The sequence below is a fragment of the Alosa alosa genome, chromosome 14 (genome assembly GCF_017589495.1).
Source record: "Alosa alosa isolate M-15738 ecotype Scorff River chromosome 14, AALO_Geno_1.1, whole genome shotgun sequence".
Classification (NCBI taxonomy): Eukaryota; Metazoa; Chordata; class Actinopteri; order Clupeiformes; family Clupeidae; genus Alosa; species Alosa alosa.
This window is the reverse complement of record NC_063202.1, coordinates 16,101,421-16,121,056: the sequence shown is the minus strand read 5'-3', so window position 1 is coordinate 16,121,056 and position 19,636 is coordinate 16,101,421. Positions and strand designations below refer to the sequence as shown.

Below are 19,636 nucleotides of genomic sequence, written 5' to 3'. Positions count from 1 at the left end.
ACAGAGGAATCTGCCACAACATCTACTAATCCACCAAGGGTTGAAACTACTGGGCCAACAACAGCATCTACAACGATTATTGTGGAAGAAACCACCACAACAGGTAAACTATCAACATCAAGCGCAACTGCTGGGCCAAGCACACAAACTTCAGGCCCTGTTGTAACATCAAAACCCACAGTTGTTACCACAACAACAGGCAAGCCAACGACAACAACTGTATTTGAGACAACAACAGAGGGAATTACATCAACTAGGCCACCAAAGGTTGAGACTACACTGCCAACAACTTCCTCAACAACACAGATTGTTGTTGACACAACAACAACTAGGTCACCATCAACTTCTACTGAAACACCTGTCTCAAGCACAGAAACCTCAACTTCCGCTGTGATTACATCTGGTCCAACTACTGCCACCACCACAACAAAAGCACCTACAACAACAGCTCAAGCTGAAACTACAACAGCGGAATCTGCCACAACATCTACTAATCCACCAAGGGTTGAAACTACTGGGCCAACAACAGCATCTACAACGATTATTGTGGAAGAAACCACCACAACAGGTAAACTATCAACATCAAGCGCAACTGCTGGGCCAAGCACACAAACTTCAGGCCCTGTTGTAACATCTAAACCCATCACTATTACCACAACAGTCAAGCCAATCACAACAACTGTATTTGAGACAACAACAGAGGGAATTACATCAACTAGGCCACCAAAGGTTGAGACTACACTGCCAACAACTTCCTCAACAACACAGATTGTTGTAGATACAACAACAACTAGATCACCATCAACTTCTACTGAAACACCGGTTCAAAGCACAGAAACCTCAACTTCAGTTGTGATTACATCTGGTCCAACTACTGCCACCACCACAACAAAAGCACCTACAACCACAGTTCAAGCTGACACTACAACAGAGAAATCTTCCACATCTACTAAACCACCAAGGGTTGAAACCACTGAGCCAACAACGGCATCTACAACGATTATTGTGGAAGAAACCACCACAACAGGTAAACTATCAACATCAAGCAATTGCTGGGCCAAACAAAACTTCAGGCCCTGTTGTAACATCAAAACCCACAACATTTAATCCTGTGACGGGTGCAACAACAAAACCCTCCAGTGCGTCACATGGAGTTGTTACCTCAACACCTTCTATACAGACTACAACAGAATTTACCACAGTTAAAACATCCCTTGAGCCAGTCACAGCTACTTTACCTGTGATAACACTGACAACACCAAAGGTAACAGGGGAGTCTACAACCATTTTCAGCACAGCATATACAACATTGATTGGTCCCATTACAAAGACTCTCGCTAACATTACTGGCACAACACCACAAACAACAACAGAGACAATTAAAGAGACAACTACAACCTCGGAACCACTGACAACAACACCCACTACTGTAACCACAACAACTACTAAACCACCAAGAGTTGAGACAACTTTGGGGACAACAACAACAGGTTTCACAACAGTTTCAACAACTTTGGAGACATCTATTGCTCCACTGACTCAAACACTGCCACACATCACCGGAACATTACCTCCAACAACATCGGGACCTTGTTCCTGCATAGTAAATGGAACCAGTTATCTTCCAGGTAATTATAAAAAATATTTGAGAATATTTATATTAAAAATGTGAAATTATTTTAAATTATTTAATAATTGAAATAAGTTTGTGAAAACACATCAGGTGTATCATTTGTCTATTTGTTTTACCTTTATGAAGGGTCCAGTGTGTACAATGTGACTGATGGAATGGGATGGTGCTACATAGCTTACTGCAATGGAACATGTAATGTGGTAAAGGAGTCAAAACCTTGTGGCTCTACTCCATCTCCCACCACTATTTCATCCACCACTGTTGTAAGGACCACAGTGAGCCCAACAACAACTGTTTACACAACATATTCCTCCTCAATATCTGCTTCAACAACCACTCCTGCAACCACCACGTTTGAGCCAGATTGCAACACACTTGTGCCACCAAGAAAGGTGAGAAATAAAAAGGCTGAATGTATTAGACATTTCTATTGTTTCAGTTAAAATGATCAGATTATAGATTTAACATGAGTATAACATTAGTATATCATGTGGATATCAAATTTCATTTTTATTTTAATTTAAACATACTATTAAAATATATCTAATAATAATAATATTTCCCCCCTTAAATGAAACAACAGAACGGTGAATCTTGGCAGATGAATAGTTGCACAAATGCAACATGTGAAAATGGAAAGGTTGTGTATACATCAGTTCAGTGCAAACCAATTGTAAAACCAAACTGCGAAAATGGCAGAAATCCTGTGGAAATATTTGAGGAAAACGGATGCTGCTCCACATATGAATGCGAATGTAGGTTTTGAATAATTTACACAGCAATAGCTATATGAATAACTGCTTATACAATATCCATGATGTTCAATATCTTTCTTTATCACAGGCTCTTGTAATGGATGGGGAGGCTCTCACTATGTGACATTTGACGGGCAAGACTACGATATTCGGGAAAATTGTTCTTATGTTTTGGTCCAAGAAATCACACCTAACTACAACAACTTCAAGGTCGTCATAGACTACCATGACTGTGGCAGTGGCAGCTCATTTTGTCCACAATCCTTGACAATATATTACAAATCTTATGAGGTTGTCCTTACACAGACGTTAACTGCAAATGGAGTCCTCAATATGGTAATTACTTTACAGAGTTGTATTAATTCCTCCCTGTTGATTCACTACATAATGTAAACTTTTATTTTATCTTAATATGAAATATTAAGACTTCTTTGAAGGCCATACCTCTAATCAACAATACAATACTTCTGTTGGATTTACTTTGTATCTTTAAACTATGCACAGGTTATTGTTAACCAAAAGCGTGTCTACCCCGCTTTCAAAAATGGAGATTTCATCATCACAAGCACAGGCTTGGAGACTGTGCTAGCAATCCCATTGATTGAGGCTCAGGTGACCTACACCGGATCCTCCTTTGGCATAGACCTGCCCTTCTCTCTTTTCAAAAACAATACCGAGGGACAGTGTGGTGAGTATATAGTTAATTAATTATCTTTGATGAAATGGAATGGACTGCAGTGGTATATGTGTATTTTAGACACCTACTGAATACAAACCAACAGCTTTGGCTTTATGTAGGCTACTCTGCATGACTCATGCTTAGAAGTCTGTATCTGTATTGCTTTCTAGGTACCTGTGATAACTCAAAAGAGAATGATTGCCGTTCACCTGATGGCCAAGTTACAGCTTGCTCTGTGACAGCTCACTCCTGGCTAGTCCCCGGTGAGACTTGCGAAATAACCCCAACCCCTATCCCAACATTACCACCTAAGACCACTGCTCCAGTTTGCAAGCCCTCCATCTGTGAGATCATAAACAGTGTGTAAGTACCAGCTTTGAATCAAAAAGCAGTTAAACGAGAAGGAGAAACTATTACAGTTTAAGGCTATTGATGAGGGAATAAGCTTTTGATTACAGAAACATGTTTTTCCTCAAACTATGGTATGTTTAGTTAACACCAGATTACATTGAATTGATTTAAATGTTATAATATAGACCTGTTGAATTTGTTTGTATGTTTCCATCATCTCTATTTCCATGTGCACGCAGAGATTTTATTCCAAAACTGTGACATTTTCACTGTGTCCATGGAGCTGAGACAACATGGTAATTGTTTAATGAGTGTATATCCTAGAGTCTCCATTCACACACAATGTCTTTGCTGTATTAGAATATTTGAGGCATGCCGGAAGGTGGTTCCTTCAGGGGCGTATGTGGAAGGCTGCAAATCTGATGTGTGTACCAAAACAACATCTGGCTGTGCCAGTCTACAGGGATATGCCTCTGCTTGTGCCCAAGCTGGAGTGTGTGTGGACTGGAGAGACTCTACCAATGGCGAGTGTGGTAAGGGCACATATATTTTCTAGCAGTTTCTAATTTGTTTATTCAAATCATGTAGACAGTATTAAGTCTAATTTATTTACTTAGTTGGCATGTGGACAATTTGAGCAATACTCTTATATCACATTGATATGGACAGTATTTCTTTAGAGGAAGTTGTGGTCTTGAATTACCGGTAAACAACCTGGAATGTGTTTTGTGCTTTGTTGTAGCATATAAATGCCCAGCAACAAAGGTGTACACGGCTTGCGGCCCATCTGTGGAGCCAACCTGCAACTCCAAGTAAAGAGACTTCTTTTTGAGTTTTCAGCTATTTTGCACCATTACACATGTACTCCAGTTTTGCTTTTGAAATACAGTGAATGTAACATATGCATTATTTTACCCCTCAGCTACAACATCAAGTACATGGACCTCATAAGCAGTAACAGTACTGACATGAAGGAGGGTTGCTCCTGTCCAGTAGGGACAACGCTGTTCAGCACTTACTCTGATGTCTGTGTCACCTCTTGTGGTAAGTCTTAAATATGAGTGTATACATTATAAAGAGGATTAACCTGAAAACAATGAATATTATGAGATTAACAACTTGCAATCTAATTCTAAGTACCTGTAACTCTAATCAATTTATGTATTCTTCCTAAAGAATGTACCGGCCCTGATGGCAACCCTAAAAAGGTAAGATGAGTTTTTTTTTTCAAGACTGAACCAGAAACCTTTTCCAAGTAAATGTACTGAATAAAAACACTGGCTTGTAATAGTCACAGTAATTAAAGCACATTTTAATTGTTTGTAGGTAAACGAGACTTGGCAGACTGACTGCAAACAATGCACATGTGAGCCTGACACACTGAGCGTCCAATGTGAGCCAGTCTCATGTCCTCCGCCAATCACTGTCACTTGTGACCAGCCTGGGTATGAAATTGTCAACAAGACTGATGGCTGCTGCCAAAGCCAAACGTGTGGTGAGTGCTTACAACTTTAAGGCTATGGTGTCAAAAGCAAGTTCATTACTGGATGCCTGACAAAACAAAAAATGTGACCAAAGAGAAACATATCTATGATAGTAGATAGCACTGTAAGCAGTCTATTGCCTTTGTTTCCACGTGCAGTGCCCAAAGCTGTCTGTGTACGCGACAACAAAGAGTACCAGGTAAGAATGAGGAGGCAGTTGTCTGTACAGCTTGACCATGAATACATTGATATAGTATGTGTGTGCCATCTGGTAACGTCGTTTTGATTGCGCTCTTCTGTCCACTCAATTCATAGCCTGGTGCAGCTGTTCCCACCAACAATTCCTGTGAGTCCTGTACCTGTGGCTCAACAGTGGACCCCAACACTCAGCTCCATGCCGTCAAATGTTATCCTCTTCTCTGCTTTGTAAACTGTCCGGAGGTTTGTACAACTATTAGACATTTAATGATGTAATAATGGCGTTTACAAACGGAAGTTTGGGAAGAGTGTGACGGAACTTCTTCAATCAGTCAGGTTACTTATTCGCAGTCTACTTGCCAAAGTTGCAGCATCGGCGTTACTCCGCTCGCAACCTACCACCTCCCGTCACGCCTCCCGTCTTCCATAGTTAAAGAATAAAGGGGTGTATGGCGGAATCCTGCCCGACTCCTGCCTGCGCAGTCGACTCCGGCACGATTCCGCAAAGCACTTCAGGACCCTGGCCAGAGACTTCGCCAAACATGCACTTCTATTATGCTTTTATAATGTCTAATTCCAGAATGTGAACTAGTGAAATTAAGATTGTTAAGATTATTATTTTAGATAACAGTTATTCAGTGGCATTGTCAACTGTTATGTATAAGTTGCCTTTAGGGGGTGTCATTACCCATAAAAACCCGATAAAGCTCATGATGAGTGATGAGTAATGACTGGATATTACCTGTATTTTGAGATTCCTTTAAAGATGAGCTAAGTGAATATCATTTTCTTTTTTTTTTCAGACCCATGTATACCAGCCAGTTCCCGGAGAGTGTTGTGGCACATGCGTACCAAGCAGCTGTGTGGTTAAACTCCCAGATAACACTACACACAGCATCCCAGTATGAACCTTGACCTTTCATTCATATTGACACCTCAAAGAAACTACTGGACTGAATCCTTTTTATAAATGTAAACATATTATTTCCATTATAACAGGTTAACGAGACATGGTCGCCTACTTATGACAAATGTATAACCTACAAATGCGAAAATCATGATGGATCACTTGAGGCTGTGAAATCCACCAAGGTGTGCCCTTCGTTCAACCCAGACAACTGTGTCCCAGTAAGTATCTACCTCATAGTCCCCTCCTGTGACCAATAGAGGTATTGCAATTCTGCAAGAACTTAGCAGATGCAATTCTCATCTACTGTTAATGTCTCTAAAGTCACACCACAATGAACAACATGAAATATCATCATTTAGATTGTGAAATAAACATTGTGTTTCGTAACAGGGAACAGAGACAACAGATGCAGATGGCTGCTGCAAGACCTGTAAGTGCTGCCATTAGATGTTCAATGTATTCATTTGATGTATTAGTGCATACATTTTAACAGGCCAGTGATAAAAATGCATTGATATTTACATGAGATGGTACTATCAGGCCCCAATGACAAATTATAGAGTTTAACTTTTGTAAGTCACTTTGGACAAAGCATCAGCTAAATTAATGAATGTAAATAAATGTGATAAATGTAATATATGTTAATTACCAATACTGTTTACATGTGCTGTGACTGGAAAATATCTCTATCTTTATCAAGTAGCTTCTATATGAAACCCTCTTACCTTTTAATTTCCCACAGGTACCCTGCGCAGTACCTGTAATGTTCAGACGAACAGTACCAAACTGACCTACCTTGGCTGTACCACCTCAGAGAACGTAGAGCTCACCTCCTGTGCAGGCTCCTGTGGAACATCATCCATGTTAGTATCATAAGTCAGAACTCTCTAGAATCAGAAAAAAGTATTGTATGCGTGTGCTGATCAATCAACTTTATCAATAAGCGATGTGAAATTACTTCAATATTTTGTATGAAGTTACTGGTCACATTCTAAACCACATCCACCTTTATGTGTGTACGTTCATCTCTTCATAGATACTCGGCACAGGCCAACGGACTGGTGCATTCTTGCTCTTGTTGTCAGGAGGAGACTACGCAGAAGAAAGTTGTGGAGCTGATCTGCCCTGATGGCAAAAGAGTTCTATACTCCTACATCTACATTGAGTCGTGTGCTTGCAATGCCACAGACTGTGGTGGAAAATCCACTTCCTCCTCAAAACTGCGTAGAAGGAGAAGATGAAATCCTTCTAGTGCATTACAAATGTGATGTGCAGCCGGTTTTAAAGGAAATGTTTTAAAGTGTTACTACGAGGTAGTATAAGTGTTTATTTTGTCTTATCTATTTTAGCCCCTGAAGCATCATGTTTCTATATGAAGTACCCTCTACGTTTGTCTCTTGCCTTTTCTTTATCAATAAACTTATTGCAACTCAAAAGCAATTTTGTGTGTGACACTTAATTCTAAGAGTAATATCTATCTAAATACTTCAGTCCTTAACTTGGCATTGATTAAAAAAAGAAAAGAAAACTGTTGACTGCAACTGATGCACAGAGACAACAGAGACATTATTGTGGTAAAACAAGAAATGTTTACAGACTGATATTTTGGGTATGGTAGTTGCGAATGGCTTGAATGTAACCTTACATTGGGGAAAAAGATCAATCTGTTGTGTGCATCCTACTAATTTAGACAGGCTTTGACAAAAGCAAAATTAACCTATACTCTCCCCTACATGCATTGTCATTGGTGCTATTTTTGTTAGGCCCTCAACAATAATTGGGACCCCTGGAATAGCTGAGTAGAAAAGGTTGCAAAAAAACATGTTTTGGTGAATTATCTTAGACTAGGGTGACTAGAGGCCCCGGTTTGGAGTTGTAATCATACTAGGATAAAAGAAAGAGAAATCCAGCATTGAAAGGAAGCAAGTTTATTCGGGGAAAAAAGATAGTTAAACATATTTTTTATTTAATATACTTAGGCTATCAGCAACCCTGTATTAAATAGGCTACAGCTATTCTGTCCTTGTCCTTGAAGTGGCTTCACAGCTCGACAGATATAGCTTAACAGGTCTGAATACTGAAGAAAAGTCGGAACCAAAAATGTACAGTTCTTAGCAGTTCTTGGAAACACAATACAAATGTATCTTAGGAGACATTATTAGAAAATAAAGAGCAATTAACAAGTAGTTACTGTTAACTGAAATGGTAAATACAGCCCATTAAAACAAAGTATTATTATTGTGGTAAATACATTGCCTGAGACATTTCACTTTTAACTGCCTTAAGCTAACAAAATATTTTCTACTTACAAATGATGGTTTCCTGGGCATTCAGAAAGGATAGAAAAATGAAAGGAATCATCTGTAGCCAATTCAGAGCGGTAAATAACCTGCCTCGATCATGGCTCCTTTAAAACTAAACGTGAAAACAAGATGGCTGAGCTATTTGCATGAACATCACATTTAGTAAATACCAATATACAGGTAACACACAATCAAACAAGTTAACTACAACAAAGAGTCTTGTTCATCTGAAGACATAAGAAGAATCACTTCCGAGATGGGCCCCAAGAAGATCTTGATGCTTCCTTGATTTGCAACCTTCAGCTCAACCTTCCTGACTTTCCCATCGCTACTGTGGAATGCTTTGGTGACAAGTCCGACAGGCCACTGATTTCTTTTGACCTGACTGTCCTTCATGAGAATGATGTCCCCTTTTTTTATGTTCAGCTTGCTCACTTGCCATTTGCAACGATTCCGCAAAGTGACCAAGTATTCTCGCCTCCATCATTCCCAAAATGTATTGGCGAGGTGTTGCACCTGCTTCCAGATTGGGCCAGTCATTCAGGTCTAGCATTCATTATAGCAGACAATTCAGCCATGAATGTTGGCAGTACTTCCTGAGTGAGTTGAGGTGATTGAAGGAGCATAGAATCTAAGAATCGCCTGGCCCCCCCAATGAGCCTTTCCTAAGCCCTTCCCATACGGGAGGCATGTGGAGGGTTGAATTTCCATCAACACCCTTCATCTGTTAGGAAACTCCTCATGCTCGACTCCTCTGATATCATGTTTAATTCCTTGCAGACGCCCACGAAATTTGTCCCACAGTCGGAACGGATTTGCTTGGCTGGGCCTCTCAAAGCAAAAAAGTGTCGGATTGCATTGATAAGGCAGTAACACTTAAAGAAGCACTATGCAACAATTTTATCAAAAATGCAGGTTAACAGTCGTTCTGATGGTTCTACAACACTTTCTGGGTCGTTTGGTGGGTGCTTCGTCTCCCACTATCGCTTCTCTGTGGAAAAAACGAATATGCAACTCTCTGGACCCGGTCCAGGTAAATCCGGATGTGACTCAGCGGAAGTATCCAATCGCGCCTCGAAAATGTAGTCAGATTGTAGTTTTGAAAATGCTTTACGGCAGACACACTCCTAAACATTGGACCGGCTAGATATAAACAACCAGTTGCAAGGCAATTGTTGCATTCATCATGGATCAATCGACAAATAAGAGACCCAAGAAGCGACTGTCGGAGGAACGGAAGAAGAAGAAAAGGGAGTTTGACAAAAAAAGGAACCAGACACGAGTGAACATTGGTATCTTGGAACAATTGTCAGGTATTGCACTCTATGAGCATTGGAAGAAGCACCTGTGTCTTGCCATCTAGTGACTGTGCTTGGAATCCTGTTGCACATCTTCCTACTGTTTTAGTAACGCCAGAACAAGTAAGGAGAGTACTTTAGCTAGGTGTGTAGTAGAAGAGCAACAGTGATAACAAACCCCATTGTCTGTAAGAAAGGCCTTTCTCTCATGCAAAGGCTTTGCTCTGAATCCTCAACATCGTCTGAGTGGGTGGGGCTTGTTTTTGTGAATGAGACACTGCTTGTTTGCATCAGCTGGTAAGTTAGGGGAACAGCTGATAGATGGAGAATTAGCTGTTGTTGTGACTCCAGTTTTATGAACAGTAACGGCAAACTGTTCAAACGTGCGTCTGTTTCTTAAACACAGGATTTAACCAGGCCTGTGCCAAGGCTGAAGATAAAGCTGGGGTCGTTTGTGCTTGTGCTTCTGTGAACATAATGTTGGTAAAGAATGAGAATGGCGGTAACGAAACATTATGATTTCTCTTGTACTGTAACCTTGGTGGATCCATTCATCCTGTAAAGGATGTGGTAACTTTTTGACAATTGGACTGACGCCATATAACAGAGCCCAGTCAAGTAGCCTTCTGATTTAGCGGAGAGGACTTCTTGTAGCAGATCACCCAGCCCACATGGTTTCAAGGGATCCTACTTTGTTATTTTTGGAAAGGATTCTATCCCTTCAACAACTGCTTTTTCAACTACTTCAGGAGCGCCACATGCCTCTTCAAGGTGTTCCCATGACATCCTTAGTCCAACATCAGGATACCTGGCGTGTAGGCCTACAGCTGTACAGCCCTTATCCTCTTCACATATTCAGAAGACGTAGAGCTGAGCCACTTGACTAAAAAATCGAGTTCTTCACTCGCTGTGAGGAACAGCCCTTGTTTTGCATTATTAAAAGGTGACTTCCACGGCCAATCATTTCAGGACGATCATCAAAACATTTTGTGAGTCCACCATGAATGAGGTCACGCCGGGCCAGAAATCTGACTGTCGCCCATGGCTTCTTCTCCACTGAGAAGTGGTTGTGAGACGACAGTATGCGCTATGCTCTAGCTGTGCGCTTTTTTCTGACCAGTCAAACGGGTGACTAATCTGTCAGCCCTATCAGTAAACCCTGCCTGCATTTCAGAAATCTCCTCCAAGGTGTTCTCAGAGTCCTGCTTATGAGCCTGATGCTCCTCAATGACCTTCTGACCAGAGGCTGTCTCTGCAGCTGCAGAGAGGCCTACCTCCTGCTGAGGTGACGTCAGAGAGGACTCAGTGTCCCCAATATATTGTTCAGTGTCCATCACAGCAGGAACCTCACAGACACCTGGGACTGCTGAGAAAATGGCAAATGTGCATTTATCAATGTGTCCAAATAGTTTTTGACACTATAGCACTGTCCAGCTATCAAAAATCCTTTTGATTCAAGGAGATACAAATAACTTTTAAAAAAAGACACTGGAGTTGCAAGGGAGGTGGATAAAACCTGCATATATTTTCTCATCCTTAAAGGGGCTCTAAGCGATGTTACGCGGTTTCTAAGCTAAAACATGTTTTATAACATACAGCAAACATCACCTCACCATCCGCTAGCTGCCTGTGCCCTGAGTACACTGTAAAAAATGTGATCTCTGTGCACAGGCCAGTCTCCAAAAACGGCAACAGAAACCTGGTTCAACCTGGACCATAAAATCATAATAAACTGTTCCATCCAATCACCGATGAGATTCGGGTTTAGGAGAGTTTCAACTGCACGGGAGGGAGCGGGAAGGAGTAGCCATCAAAAGTGACGTTACCCAACATCGCTTAGAGCGCCTTTAAGGAACTCATAAACGTCCCAACATGTCCTTTGGTGTCCATCACAGGAACTTCACTTACGCGTTCATCCTGCAAACAGAAATGGCCCTGTGCCATTACTGTGCGTAACACTATCAAAACATCCAAAGATTCAAGGAGAAGTTCAATGTGAAACACCACTTACTGGAGTTGTGATGGAAGAATACTCAGTCGTGGACAAAACCTGTAGAGCCTCCAGTTTCTCATCCTTAGGAAGCTCTGAAACCTCCTTGGTGGCTTTCTCAGTTTCCTCCTTATGATGAGAGTCAGTGGGCCTCTGGTGATCCCTGTCTTTGTCAGGGACATGACCCGTCATTTCGCCGCTACAAAACGCTATTTTTATACCTCTTCTACAGTTCCAAACAACATTACACTTACGTGGTAGTGAGTAGTGGGTCCCTAAAGCCAAACCGAAGTATCCCGAGGTCTTTATGTGGTCGGATATAGAGTCCAGAATGAATTTCATCAAGCCAGTACCTTTCCGGAAATGTTGCTGCTGCTGCTGCAGCTGCCATCTTTAGGGGAAAGTCCATAGGAGTCGATTGCCGAGTGTGGAGTAACCTGCCTGGGTCACTTCCAGGCTAACGAGTTTTGACTAAAAACGGTAAAATCGAACTTTCTCAAAACACATCCGAATGACATGATTTTGATGTCAACTTAACGTATGTACTCCCAATCATCCGTAAATTGATCTAAAGTGCATTTTACTCCGGATAATTCCTTTAAGCTCTTTTACAGCATTTCCCTGATATTATTGACTACAACTACTCACCATAGTATTGAAGGAAACAAGTAAGCCTAATCATTTACTGTACTACTAAAGAAAAAAATGAAACACATTAAAAGGCAGATTCTTACCACTGTGGCAGAGGAGCATTTGGCATTGAGCTGACGTTTCATGGTCTCTACTTTTCTTTCTGCCTCTTCCTCATTACTCTCAATAGCATCAATGAAACCACAGCCATGACATCGTTAGGGACCGGTGTGGTGTGCGAGGAGGACACATCAGTAGAGAGGACAAACACATCGAATTTCTTATCTTCATCTTCCTCATCCACAGTTGATGCAAGGAACTCAGAAACTCCTTTAGTCGCACAGACATTGTTTTCATTCTCTTTAATCTTTGGTTCTTGGATACATGTAGGTGTGTTGCTCTCGGTTTGAGGCGTCATATCTTTGGTTACACCTTGGAGCATTTCTTTCTCAGGTGGTTTACGGGTTTCCATACTCTCAGCTTTATCAGTGGACTCCTGAGCCTCTGTCTTAGCGACAGCACGTGCCTTTTCCCCTCTGTCTTCTCTTCTTCCCTACAGCGTTATTAGACTGCAGAAAAAAGCAAACTGATTTCAGTGATCCAAGCGATTCATTCACAAAAAAGATAAGACTAACACTTTTTCACAATTTCATTGAGTCTTAATATATTCTGTACGTTCTTTTAATGTCAGATCGAATACAGCAAAGCCAAACTATATCACACAGCTAAGGGAAAGGCTACAGCATATCTGACACTGAGGAAATTACTTGAAACTACAGTATATTGTACTTGGAAAAGACTACCATGTTCAGTTGCTGATCCATCGCACGTCTCATAGATCTGAATTCCTGAATGCCCACTAAACATGAATTTATGTCAACCTAAAAAACATTCAAAGACACAAATACGGTGTGTTAGTTATGTCTCAAAGCATGGTGATTTTAGATTCATTTGCACACATTTTCAGAGCTGGATTCAGTTGGAGAATATTTGATATTTATAGGATACATGAATCCCACATATTATGCACATATGTACAGTACATATTATATGTCTAATTCAAGCTGCACAGAACTTATATACAGAGAAAACAGGCTCATATGATTACTGACCAGCTCCTGCTTGTGAAGGAGTGCCTCGGTAGGGGTAGATGTCAGGATTTTTGCTCTTTGAAGGAGGCATTTCTCCACAACTTTGTTATAATACTCATGGTCAGCAGCCACATTAGTCCCGGTGAAGAATGGAAAATGAATGAATACTGGTTATCACCTTTACCTGTAGACAGAGGAGGAGGGGATGGGGTGTGTTAAAGGTACATATGTAAAATGTGAATGTATTACTATAGGACACACTACTACAGGAAATTAAATAGTTTATATTTCATTTAAAATATAATATTTTAGGTCATTATGCAATGTGAAAGGTGTTGAGAGCATTCCCGCTAGTAGTCCGGTGGACAGCCCATAGAGCCCCATTGTGGACCTGGAAATGTTGAGTACACCAAAGTTTTATGATGGAAATATATAGTATGGGTTCCCAGCATGCAGAAACTGCCGGATGCTAGTTTGGATATGTTGGGCAATTTGTGTAATTGAGCTAATTAGCATCTGCTTGGCCAAAATGGACAATGTTAGTATGTTTTTAGGGGTTACTGGAGATGCTGAGTCCATATCTGACATTTTCAAGATTCAAAATCACTATTTAAACTTGGTTTGGTCACATTTTACTCTCATTAAGCTGATTTTGCTGAGTTTTTTGGTACAGATTTTTGGAGGATAGGGCTGTAGCGATATACAGTAGGGCTGTAACGATACACCAACCTAACAATTCGATTTGTATCACGATTTTTGACCCACGGTTTGATACAAACCTTGATTTTTTTTTTTTTTTTTTGGGGCTAGACATTTCAATAGCCTACCTTAGAGTACCAGAGGATTACAATGTAATATATCTGTATTATTTTATATCCTGATATAAAAAGAGAGAATACTGAATGTCTGATATTTATGACAGCACACTTTATGCAGATTAGCCTATAGCTTTGGCCTACTATTTCTATTACAACTCTTACCACATTCAGCTGTCTGGTTGAAGCCTGGAAATATTGTAAACAAAGTAGCATAGTTGGCTAGCTTATCCTAGTCTACTGATTTGACTGTTCAGTTTCCTCATGTGTGTTTAAGGTAATACTGTTCTCCTTGGGACAAGCCTTTTGGGAAACATTGGTATTGAGATGATCATTCAGTTCTCCCAGAATCCCCAGCACGAAACATCGTGGGAATCTCAAGCACAGTCCAGCACGCTGGCGTTGCACAGCTCCCCCAACAAGCCATTGCCATCCTCGGCGCGGGCATTCCCACATTCAGTCCAGCAGTTAGTCTCTGGCACTGCCACACAGCAGGTGGGGTGCACACACCGCAAGAGCCCTACTCACCCTGGGAAACCACAACCACCAGCGGCCCAATGCGGGGCGTGCTAGCAGTCACCTGGTCTGTCGCCTCTCGTCCCCAGCTCCCTTCAGAGAACGCCCTCAGGTCGCACTTTCGCAGTTTGCACCACCGCAACGTTCCTCCAACACCTGGCGGGCCTAGCCTCCACTGCCACAGACTCCCCGGCGCTGAGCACCGTAACTGGCACTGCACCTCCGATGCTCCACTCCGTCGACTCGCCAGTTGGGGCAGCAGACTCCAGTTCCATCGCAGTCGGACTACGCTGCGCACAGCTACAGCTACCGACGTTGGCGTCCCTCCTCTGCTGCCTTGTCGCAGAGCTGTCCTCCGCTGTTTCGGCCACTCCACACCGCCACGATCGCGCCACGGCCTAGACCTCTCTGGCTCATGCCATCGGATTTCACACAACAAACTTTTTTCCCCCTTATTTTTCTAAAGAGCACCGGTGAACAGGCCGACTTGAACAGGCTCCGCCAACCGTCCATCCTCAAGGCACCACCTCATTGCCGCTCCACCTCTGCTCTGCTCCGCAGCCAGGGCCACCGCCAACTCCAGCCTAAAGCTGTCCGGCGGGGGCAGGGGCTCAAGGTCTTCTCTCGGTGAAGTCAGCGCCCAGGCCAGCGTCACTACCTTATTTTCCAAGGCCGCTTCCTCAGACCGCTCTCCCAGTCGCGTGAAGTCCTTCTCCGCCGTGGCCACTGCATCAAAACCCTCTTCAGGCAAGCATTTCTCCCGTAGCTAGGTCCAGGCGACGGCTGGTCTCCTCCTGCGGCTTCTACTGAAGGCCTCTGTAAGCTTTTTAGTACCCCTTACAAGGGTTCTCTTCGGATCCTTTTGCTTGGGCCTCCACCTAGCGGTGAGCATGGACGGATTATGAACTTTCGGGCCCCTGGGCCCAGATGTATTAAGGGTCCCCCATTAATTGTCGCATATGTGGAAGGGGGGTTTGGAGGTCCTTCCTCAGAAATGTTTTAATTTGTTTGATGTGATTTCCTGTATTCTGGTGCATTTTGGGGATGGCCAATACTAAATTCAATCAGATTCATAGCCTACATCCTGATGTGTTGATATTGAGACAATGATTTCATGCAAAGGCTTGGGCTTCAGGGCTCCCTGACCCCTTGGGCCCCTGGGCCGGGCCCAGTAGGCCCGTGCAGTAATTCATCCCTGGCGGTGAGGTCTCCCACTCCCGGCTCCTCCAGCACTGAAGACACTGTCTCCTACAGAACGCAACTTGCTCCTCAATGGAAAACGTGACCATCTACAGGTGCTGCTTTGGAAAGAAGCAGACCATCCTGATCCACCGGCTGTGGATATAACCGCGTTTGGAGGGAGTTAGAAGACAGGTATGAAGAAAGGAGAGGAACTTGCCCACCCTCGATTCAAGTCCTGTTGCTCCTCCTGATTTGTTAGATGTTATCAGCTGTAACTGCAAAGCTGGGTTAAAACAGTGTATACATGTATCTGGAAAGTGCAGCTGTGCAGCTGCAGGCCTAGCCTGTACTAATTATTGTTTCTGCAAAGGCAGTGATGTTACATGTTGCAATATATTTACACAGCAAAAACAGCAGAAGGACAGGGATGAAGAGTCTGGAGAAGATGGCGACAGGACAACGGATGAGGACAGTGAGGAGTAGTAGAGGCTAGTTCTTCCCTTTGTTACTCAATTGTGAGTCACAGCAGAGGGCCAGTGAATAGCTATTTCCAAAATGATTGTGGAATTCAGAAATAACTTGAGGATCCAAATTATTCCTAAACACTGAACATTTTTATCCTCCAAAAATCGCCCCCAAAAACTCAGCAAAATCAGCTTAATGAGAGTAAAAACGTGACCAAGTTTAAATAGTGATTTTGAATCTTGAAAATGTCAGATATGGACTCAGCATCTCCAGTAACCCCTAAAAACATACTAACATGGTCCATTTTGGCCAAGCAGCTCTTATAATATGATCAATATAGGTGATTATGCTAATTTATGCTAATTAGTTCAAATACACAAATTGCCCAACATATGCAAATTAGCATCCGGCAGTTTCTGCATGCTGGGAACCCATACTATATATTTCCATCATAAAACTTTGGTGTACTCAACATTTCCGGGTTCACCTTTCTGTCCACTGGACTATAGTGGTGCAGGAAGCCAGTCATTTCCATACAGGTTATTTAATTAAAGTTCATAAAGACAATTTAAGAGGATTTTGGTATCTCAGTTGTAGACCAAAAAGGGTATTTCATTTTTTGAATGAACAGGATTAGTTCTATTTTTTCACTTCACAATAGGAATTTTCAGTTTTACTCTTCACCTGTTGCACTCTGCCATCAATCATGTGGGTCCATGCAGGAAGATGGCCATCAGGCGGCTCATCTGAAAACGCATAAGATTCCACATGTATCAGTCTTGAAAAGAGTAATATATCAAGCACAATTTTTACAGGTAAACCTATACACATACCTTTACCTACAGGTTTCTCCATTGTATGAGAGCTTACACTGCCCTCAGTGTATGAGCTCTACACTGGAAGAGGCAAAATAGGATTTTCTTTGTAATTAAATATTAAACTAATGCGAATTATTTATGAAAGTGCAAGAAAGGGGTCCTGATAAGACTGACTATTTTACGGTTTGTGAAGGGTGCAGTCCCGTCCTTTATTTGGCTAACGCAGGTAGGCCTACTAATCACCTTTACTTTCTTTGGTTGTAGGATAGTCCGTGATTCACACTAGTTTTGGCTATCACCGCAATTAGGCTACTAAACGCAAGGCTTACCCAAGTTCTAGGCTATTCTGTCGCCACATTTATAATATTGCTATAAAACCTTCAGTCAATACGTTTGCCTGCATCAAATCGCGCATTTGCATTCAGTGTGCTACCGTCGGCTTAACGTGAGTTCTAAGCGTCTTTGTATGCTTATATCTGATTTCACTGACTGTGAATGCATGTATATATGTTGTAAGACATGTAAAATAAATGAATGACACTGGCACTACGCACAAATTAATGTAGCCTAAACTTACACCGCACTTTTCTAATAACTTAAGTTCTCTCGCGTCACTGACAGTAGCTAGAATGCATAAAAAAAGACCGGGAAAAACAATGTTCAGTCCACCAAGTCATAAGCTATCGGCGCTGCGCAGCACCAGTTGTGATATTTATCTTACGGAGTGTAATCGTAGGTAATGTCATGTATGAAAACTAGTATTGTTAGGCAATACTATAAGTGCAAGTCCAGGGCAGCTGAGGTGTGGCGATGACATCATCGATCACATAAAGCAGGATGTCGCGGTTTAGCTGTCTAAACAAATTCAAACACGCTACGGTTTCAGATTTTTCCACTCTGGGACCAGGTTTCAGAAAAGTGCGGTTTCGGGCAGTGCGTTTACAGGATTCGTTTGGACGCTCGGCCAAGGCGAAGCAAAACCTCTGCGTTTAACCTAAAAATCGTCTCCGTGTGGACAGGCCCTGAGACACCAAAGAGTCATTTGTCATCTAGAACTCCACTGTGTTCTTCTGGTGATGTCATAAAGCCAGCCACTCTGAAATCAGGGGTAGCCATGGCTTCAGCAATGTTCATTTTCTTTATAATGATCTTGGGATTAAATTAAGTTAAGATAGTTTATTTCTATATTAATGCCAGTGTCAATTTATAGCACTTTTATACACATTGGCAGTTGACCAAACAGTTGTTTGTTAGACAAACAAAATCAACAAACAAAACAAGAAGGCATCATACTTAATACAAAGGTAACAGCTCTAGCTGTTGGCTGCAGCAACTAATTTTTGTTCGTACCGACAGTACTCAGTGACCTTGAGAAACAGAGATCTATGAAAAATTGCAGGAATTCTCCTTTAATGTGTCATTAAAAACACTGTATTTTAGTTACCTTGACTGTAAAAAATTATAAATGTGTGAAAATGACCTAATCTCAACTACTTCATGTTTTCCACCAGGATGAATGAGTTTATAAATGTTAAGGTGGTAGAGAGGATGTTTGAGAATGAACTGAAGAAAACAAATAACAAAAGATGCGCTGAGTGGATGAGAATTGTACATCCTGAGAAGTGTCAGTGAGCATAACAAGGGTGATTCTACAATGATAACTGCCACCACTGTATCTGGGAAAGGTCCTGGTAAAGACACCTAGACCACCAGATGCCCCACTGACTTTCATCATAAGGAGGAGAGGAGACTGAGAAAGCCACCGAAGAGGTTTCAGAGCTTCCTAAGGATGAGAAACTGAAGGCCCAACAGGTTTTGTCCACAACTGAATTTTCTTCTATCACAACTCCAGTAAGTGGTGTTTCTTATTAAGTTCTTTGTATCTCTCTGAATCCTTTAATGTTTTGATAGTACCCTAGTTTTCCACTAGAGGCTGCTATAGAGGTTGTCTTACACTGTATAATGATACAGTGCCATTTCTGTTTGCAGACCCAGGATGACACCAAAGGACATGTTGGAGACACTAATTCCTCATTGGCACCAACTCAGCAGGAAGAAGGCTACTCTGAGGCTTTAGAGACGGGCTCTGATCAGGAGGTCAGTGAGGAGCTGAGGAGGTGTCTGAGCTAAACTGGAGGCCCAACCAGTTTTACAAGCTGAGGTATCCTTCTCCCTTGCAACTGTAAGAGTCTTTTTGTCAAAGTTATTTTTAACTACGCTAAACCCCCACTAGCTAGCGAGCTAGCCATCAAGAAACCAAGCTAAACACATACAGGGCTCACAATAAAACGGTCGAGCAAACACATTGTTCAAGAGACTATCAAACCACATTACAAAAACGAAGTTCACCCAAGGGTAGGCTACTTACAATTTAAACAGCAACAAAGCCAAGTCGGAGTCCGTTTTGCAGTGTTCTTAGAAACTACAATCTGACTACATTTTCGAGGTCCGGGACCAGAAAGTTGCATATTGCATAGGGCATAGGGCATAGGGCTTGTTGCATAGGGCTTCTTTAAAG

General features: G+C 41.9%; 1 protein-coding gene and 1 long non-coding RNA gene across 2 annotated transcripts; one reads left to right on the top strand and one right to left on the bottom strand.

Moving 5' to 3' along the window:
* The first annotated feature begins 1,102 nt into the window (after positions 1-1,102).
* Positions 1,103-7,450, top strand: LOC125307486 (intestinal mucin-like protein). Its single transcript, XM_048263492.1, has 18 exons — positions 1,103-1,628; positions 1,760-2,025; positions 2,217-2,388; positions 2,477-2,724; positions 2,893-3,076; positions 3,238-3,430; positions 3,779-3,951; positions 4,161-4,230; positions 4,341-4,462; positions 4,595-4,626; positions 4,745-4,913; positions 5,061-5,101; positions 5,218-5,343; positions 5,904-6,002; positions 6,100-6,228; positions 6,401-6,440; positions 6,753-6,873; positions 7,047-7,450. The coding sequence occupies exons 2-18, from the start codon at positions 1,789-1,791 to the stop codon at positions 7,249-7,251; spliced, it is 2,361 nt and encodes a 786-aa protein (XP_048119449.1). The 5' UTR covers positions 1,103-1,628; positions 1,760-1,788; the 3' UTR covers positions 7,252-7,450.
* Positions 7,451-12,468: 5,018 nt separating this feature from the next.
* LOC125307524 lies at positions 12,469-17,343 on the bottom strand. The gene is made up of 5 exons (XR_007195732.1): positions 17,134-17,343; positions 16,985-17,046; positions 13,344-13,506; positions 13,035-13,112; positions 12,469-12,800 (listed from the first exon to the last, which is right to left on the bottom strand). It is a non-coding gene; the product is annotated as an uncharacterized LOC125307524 (long non-coding RNA).
* Positions 17,344-19,636: the final 2,293 nt, after the last annotated feature.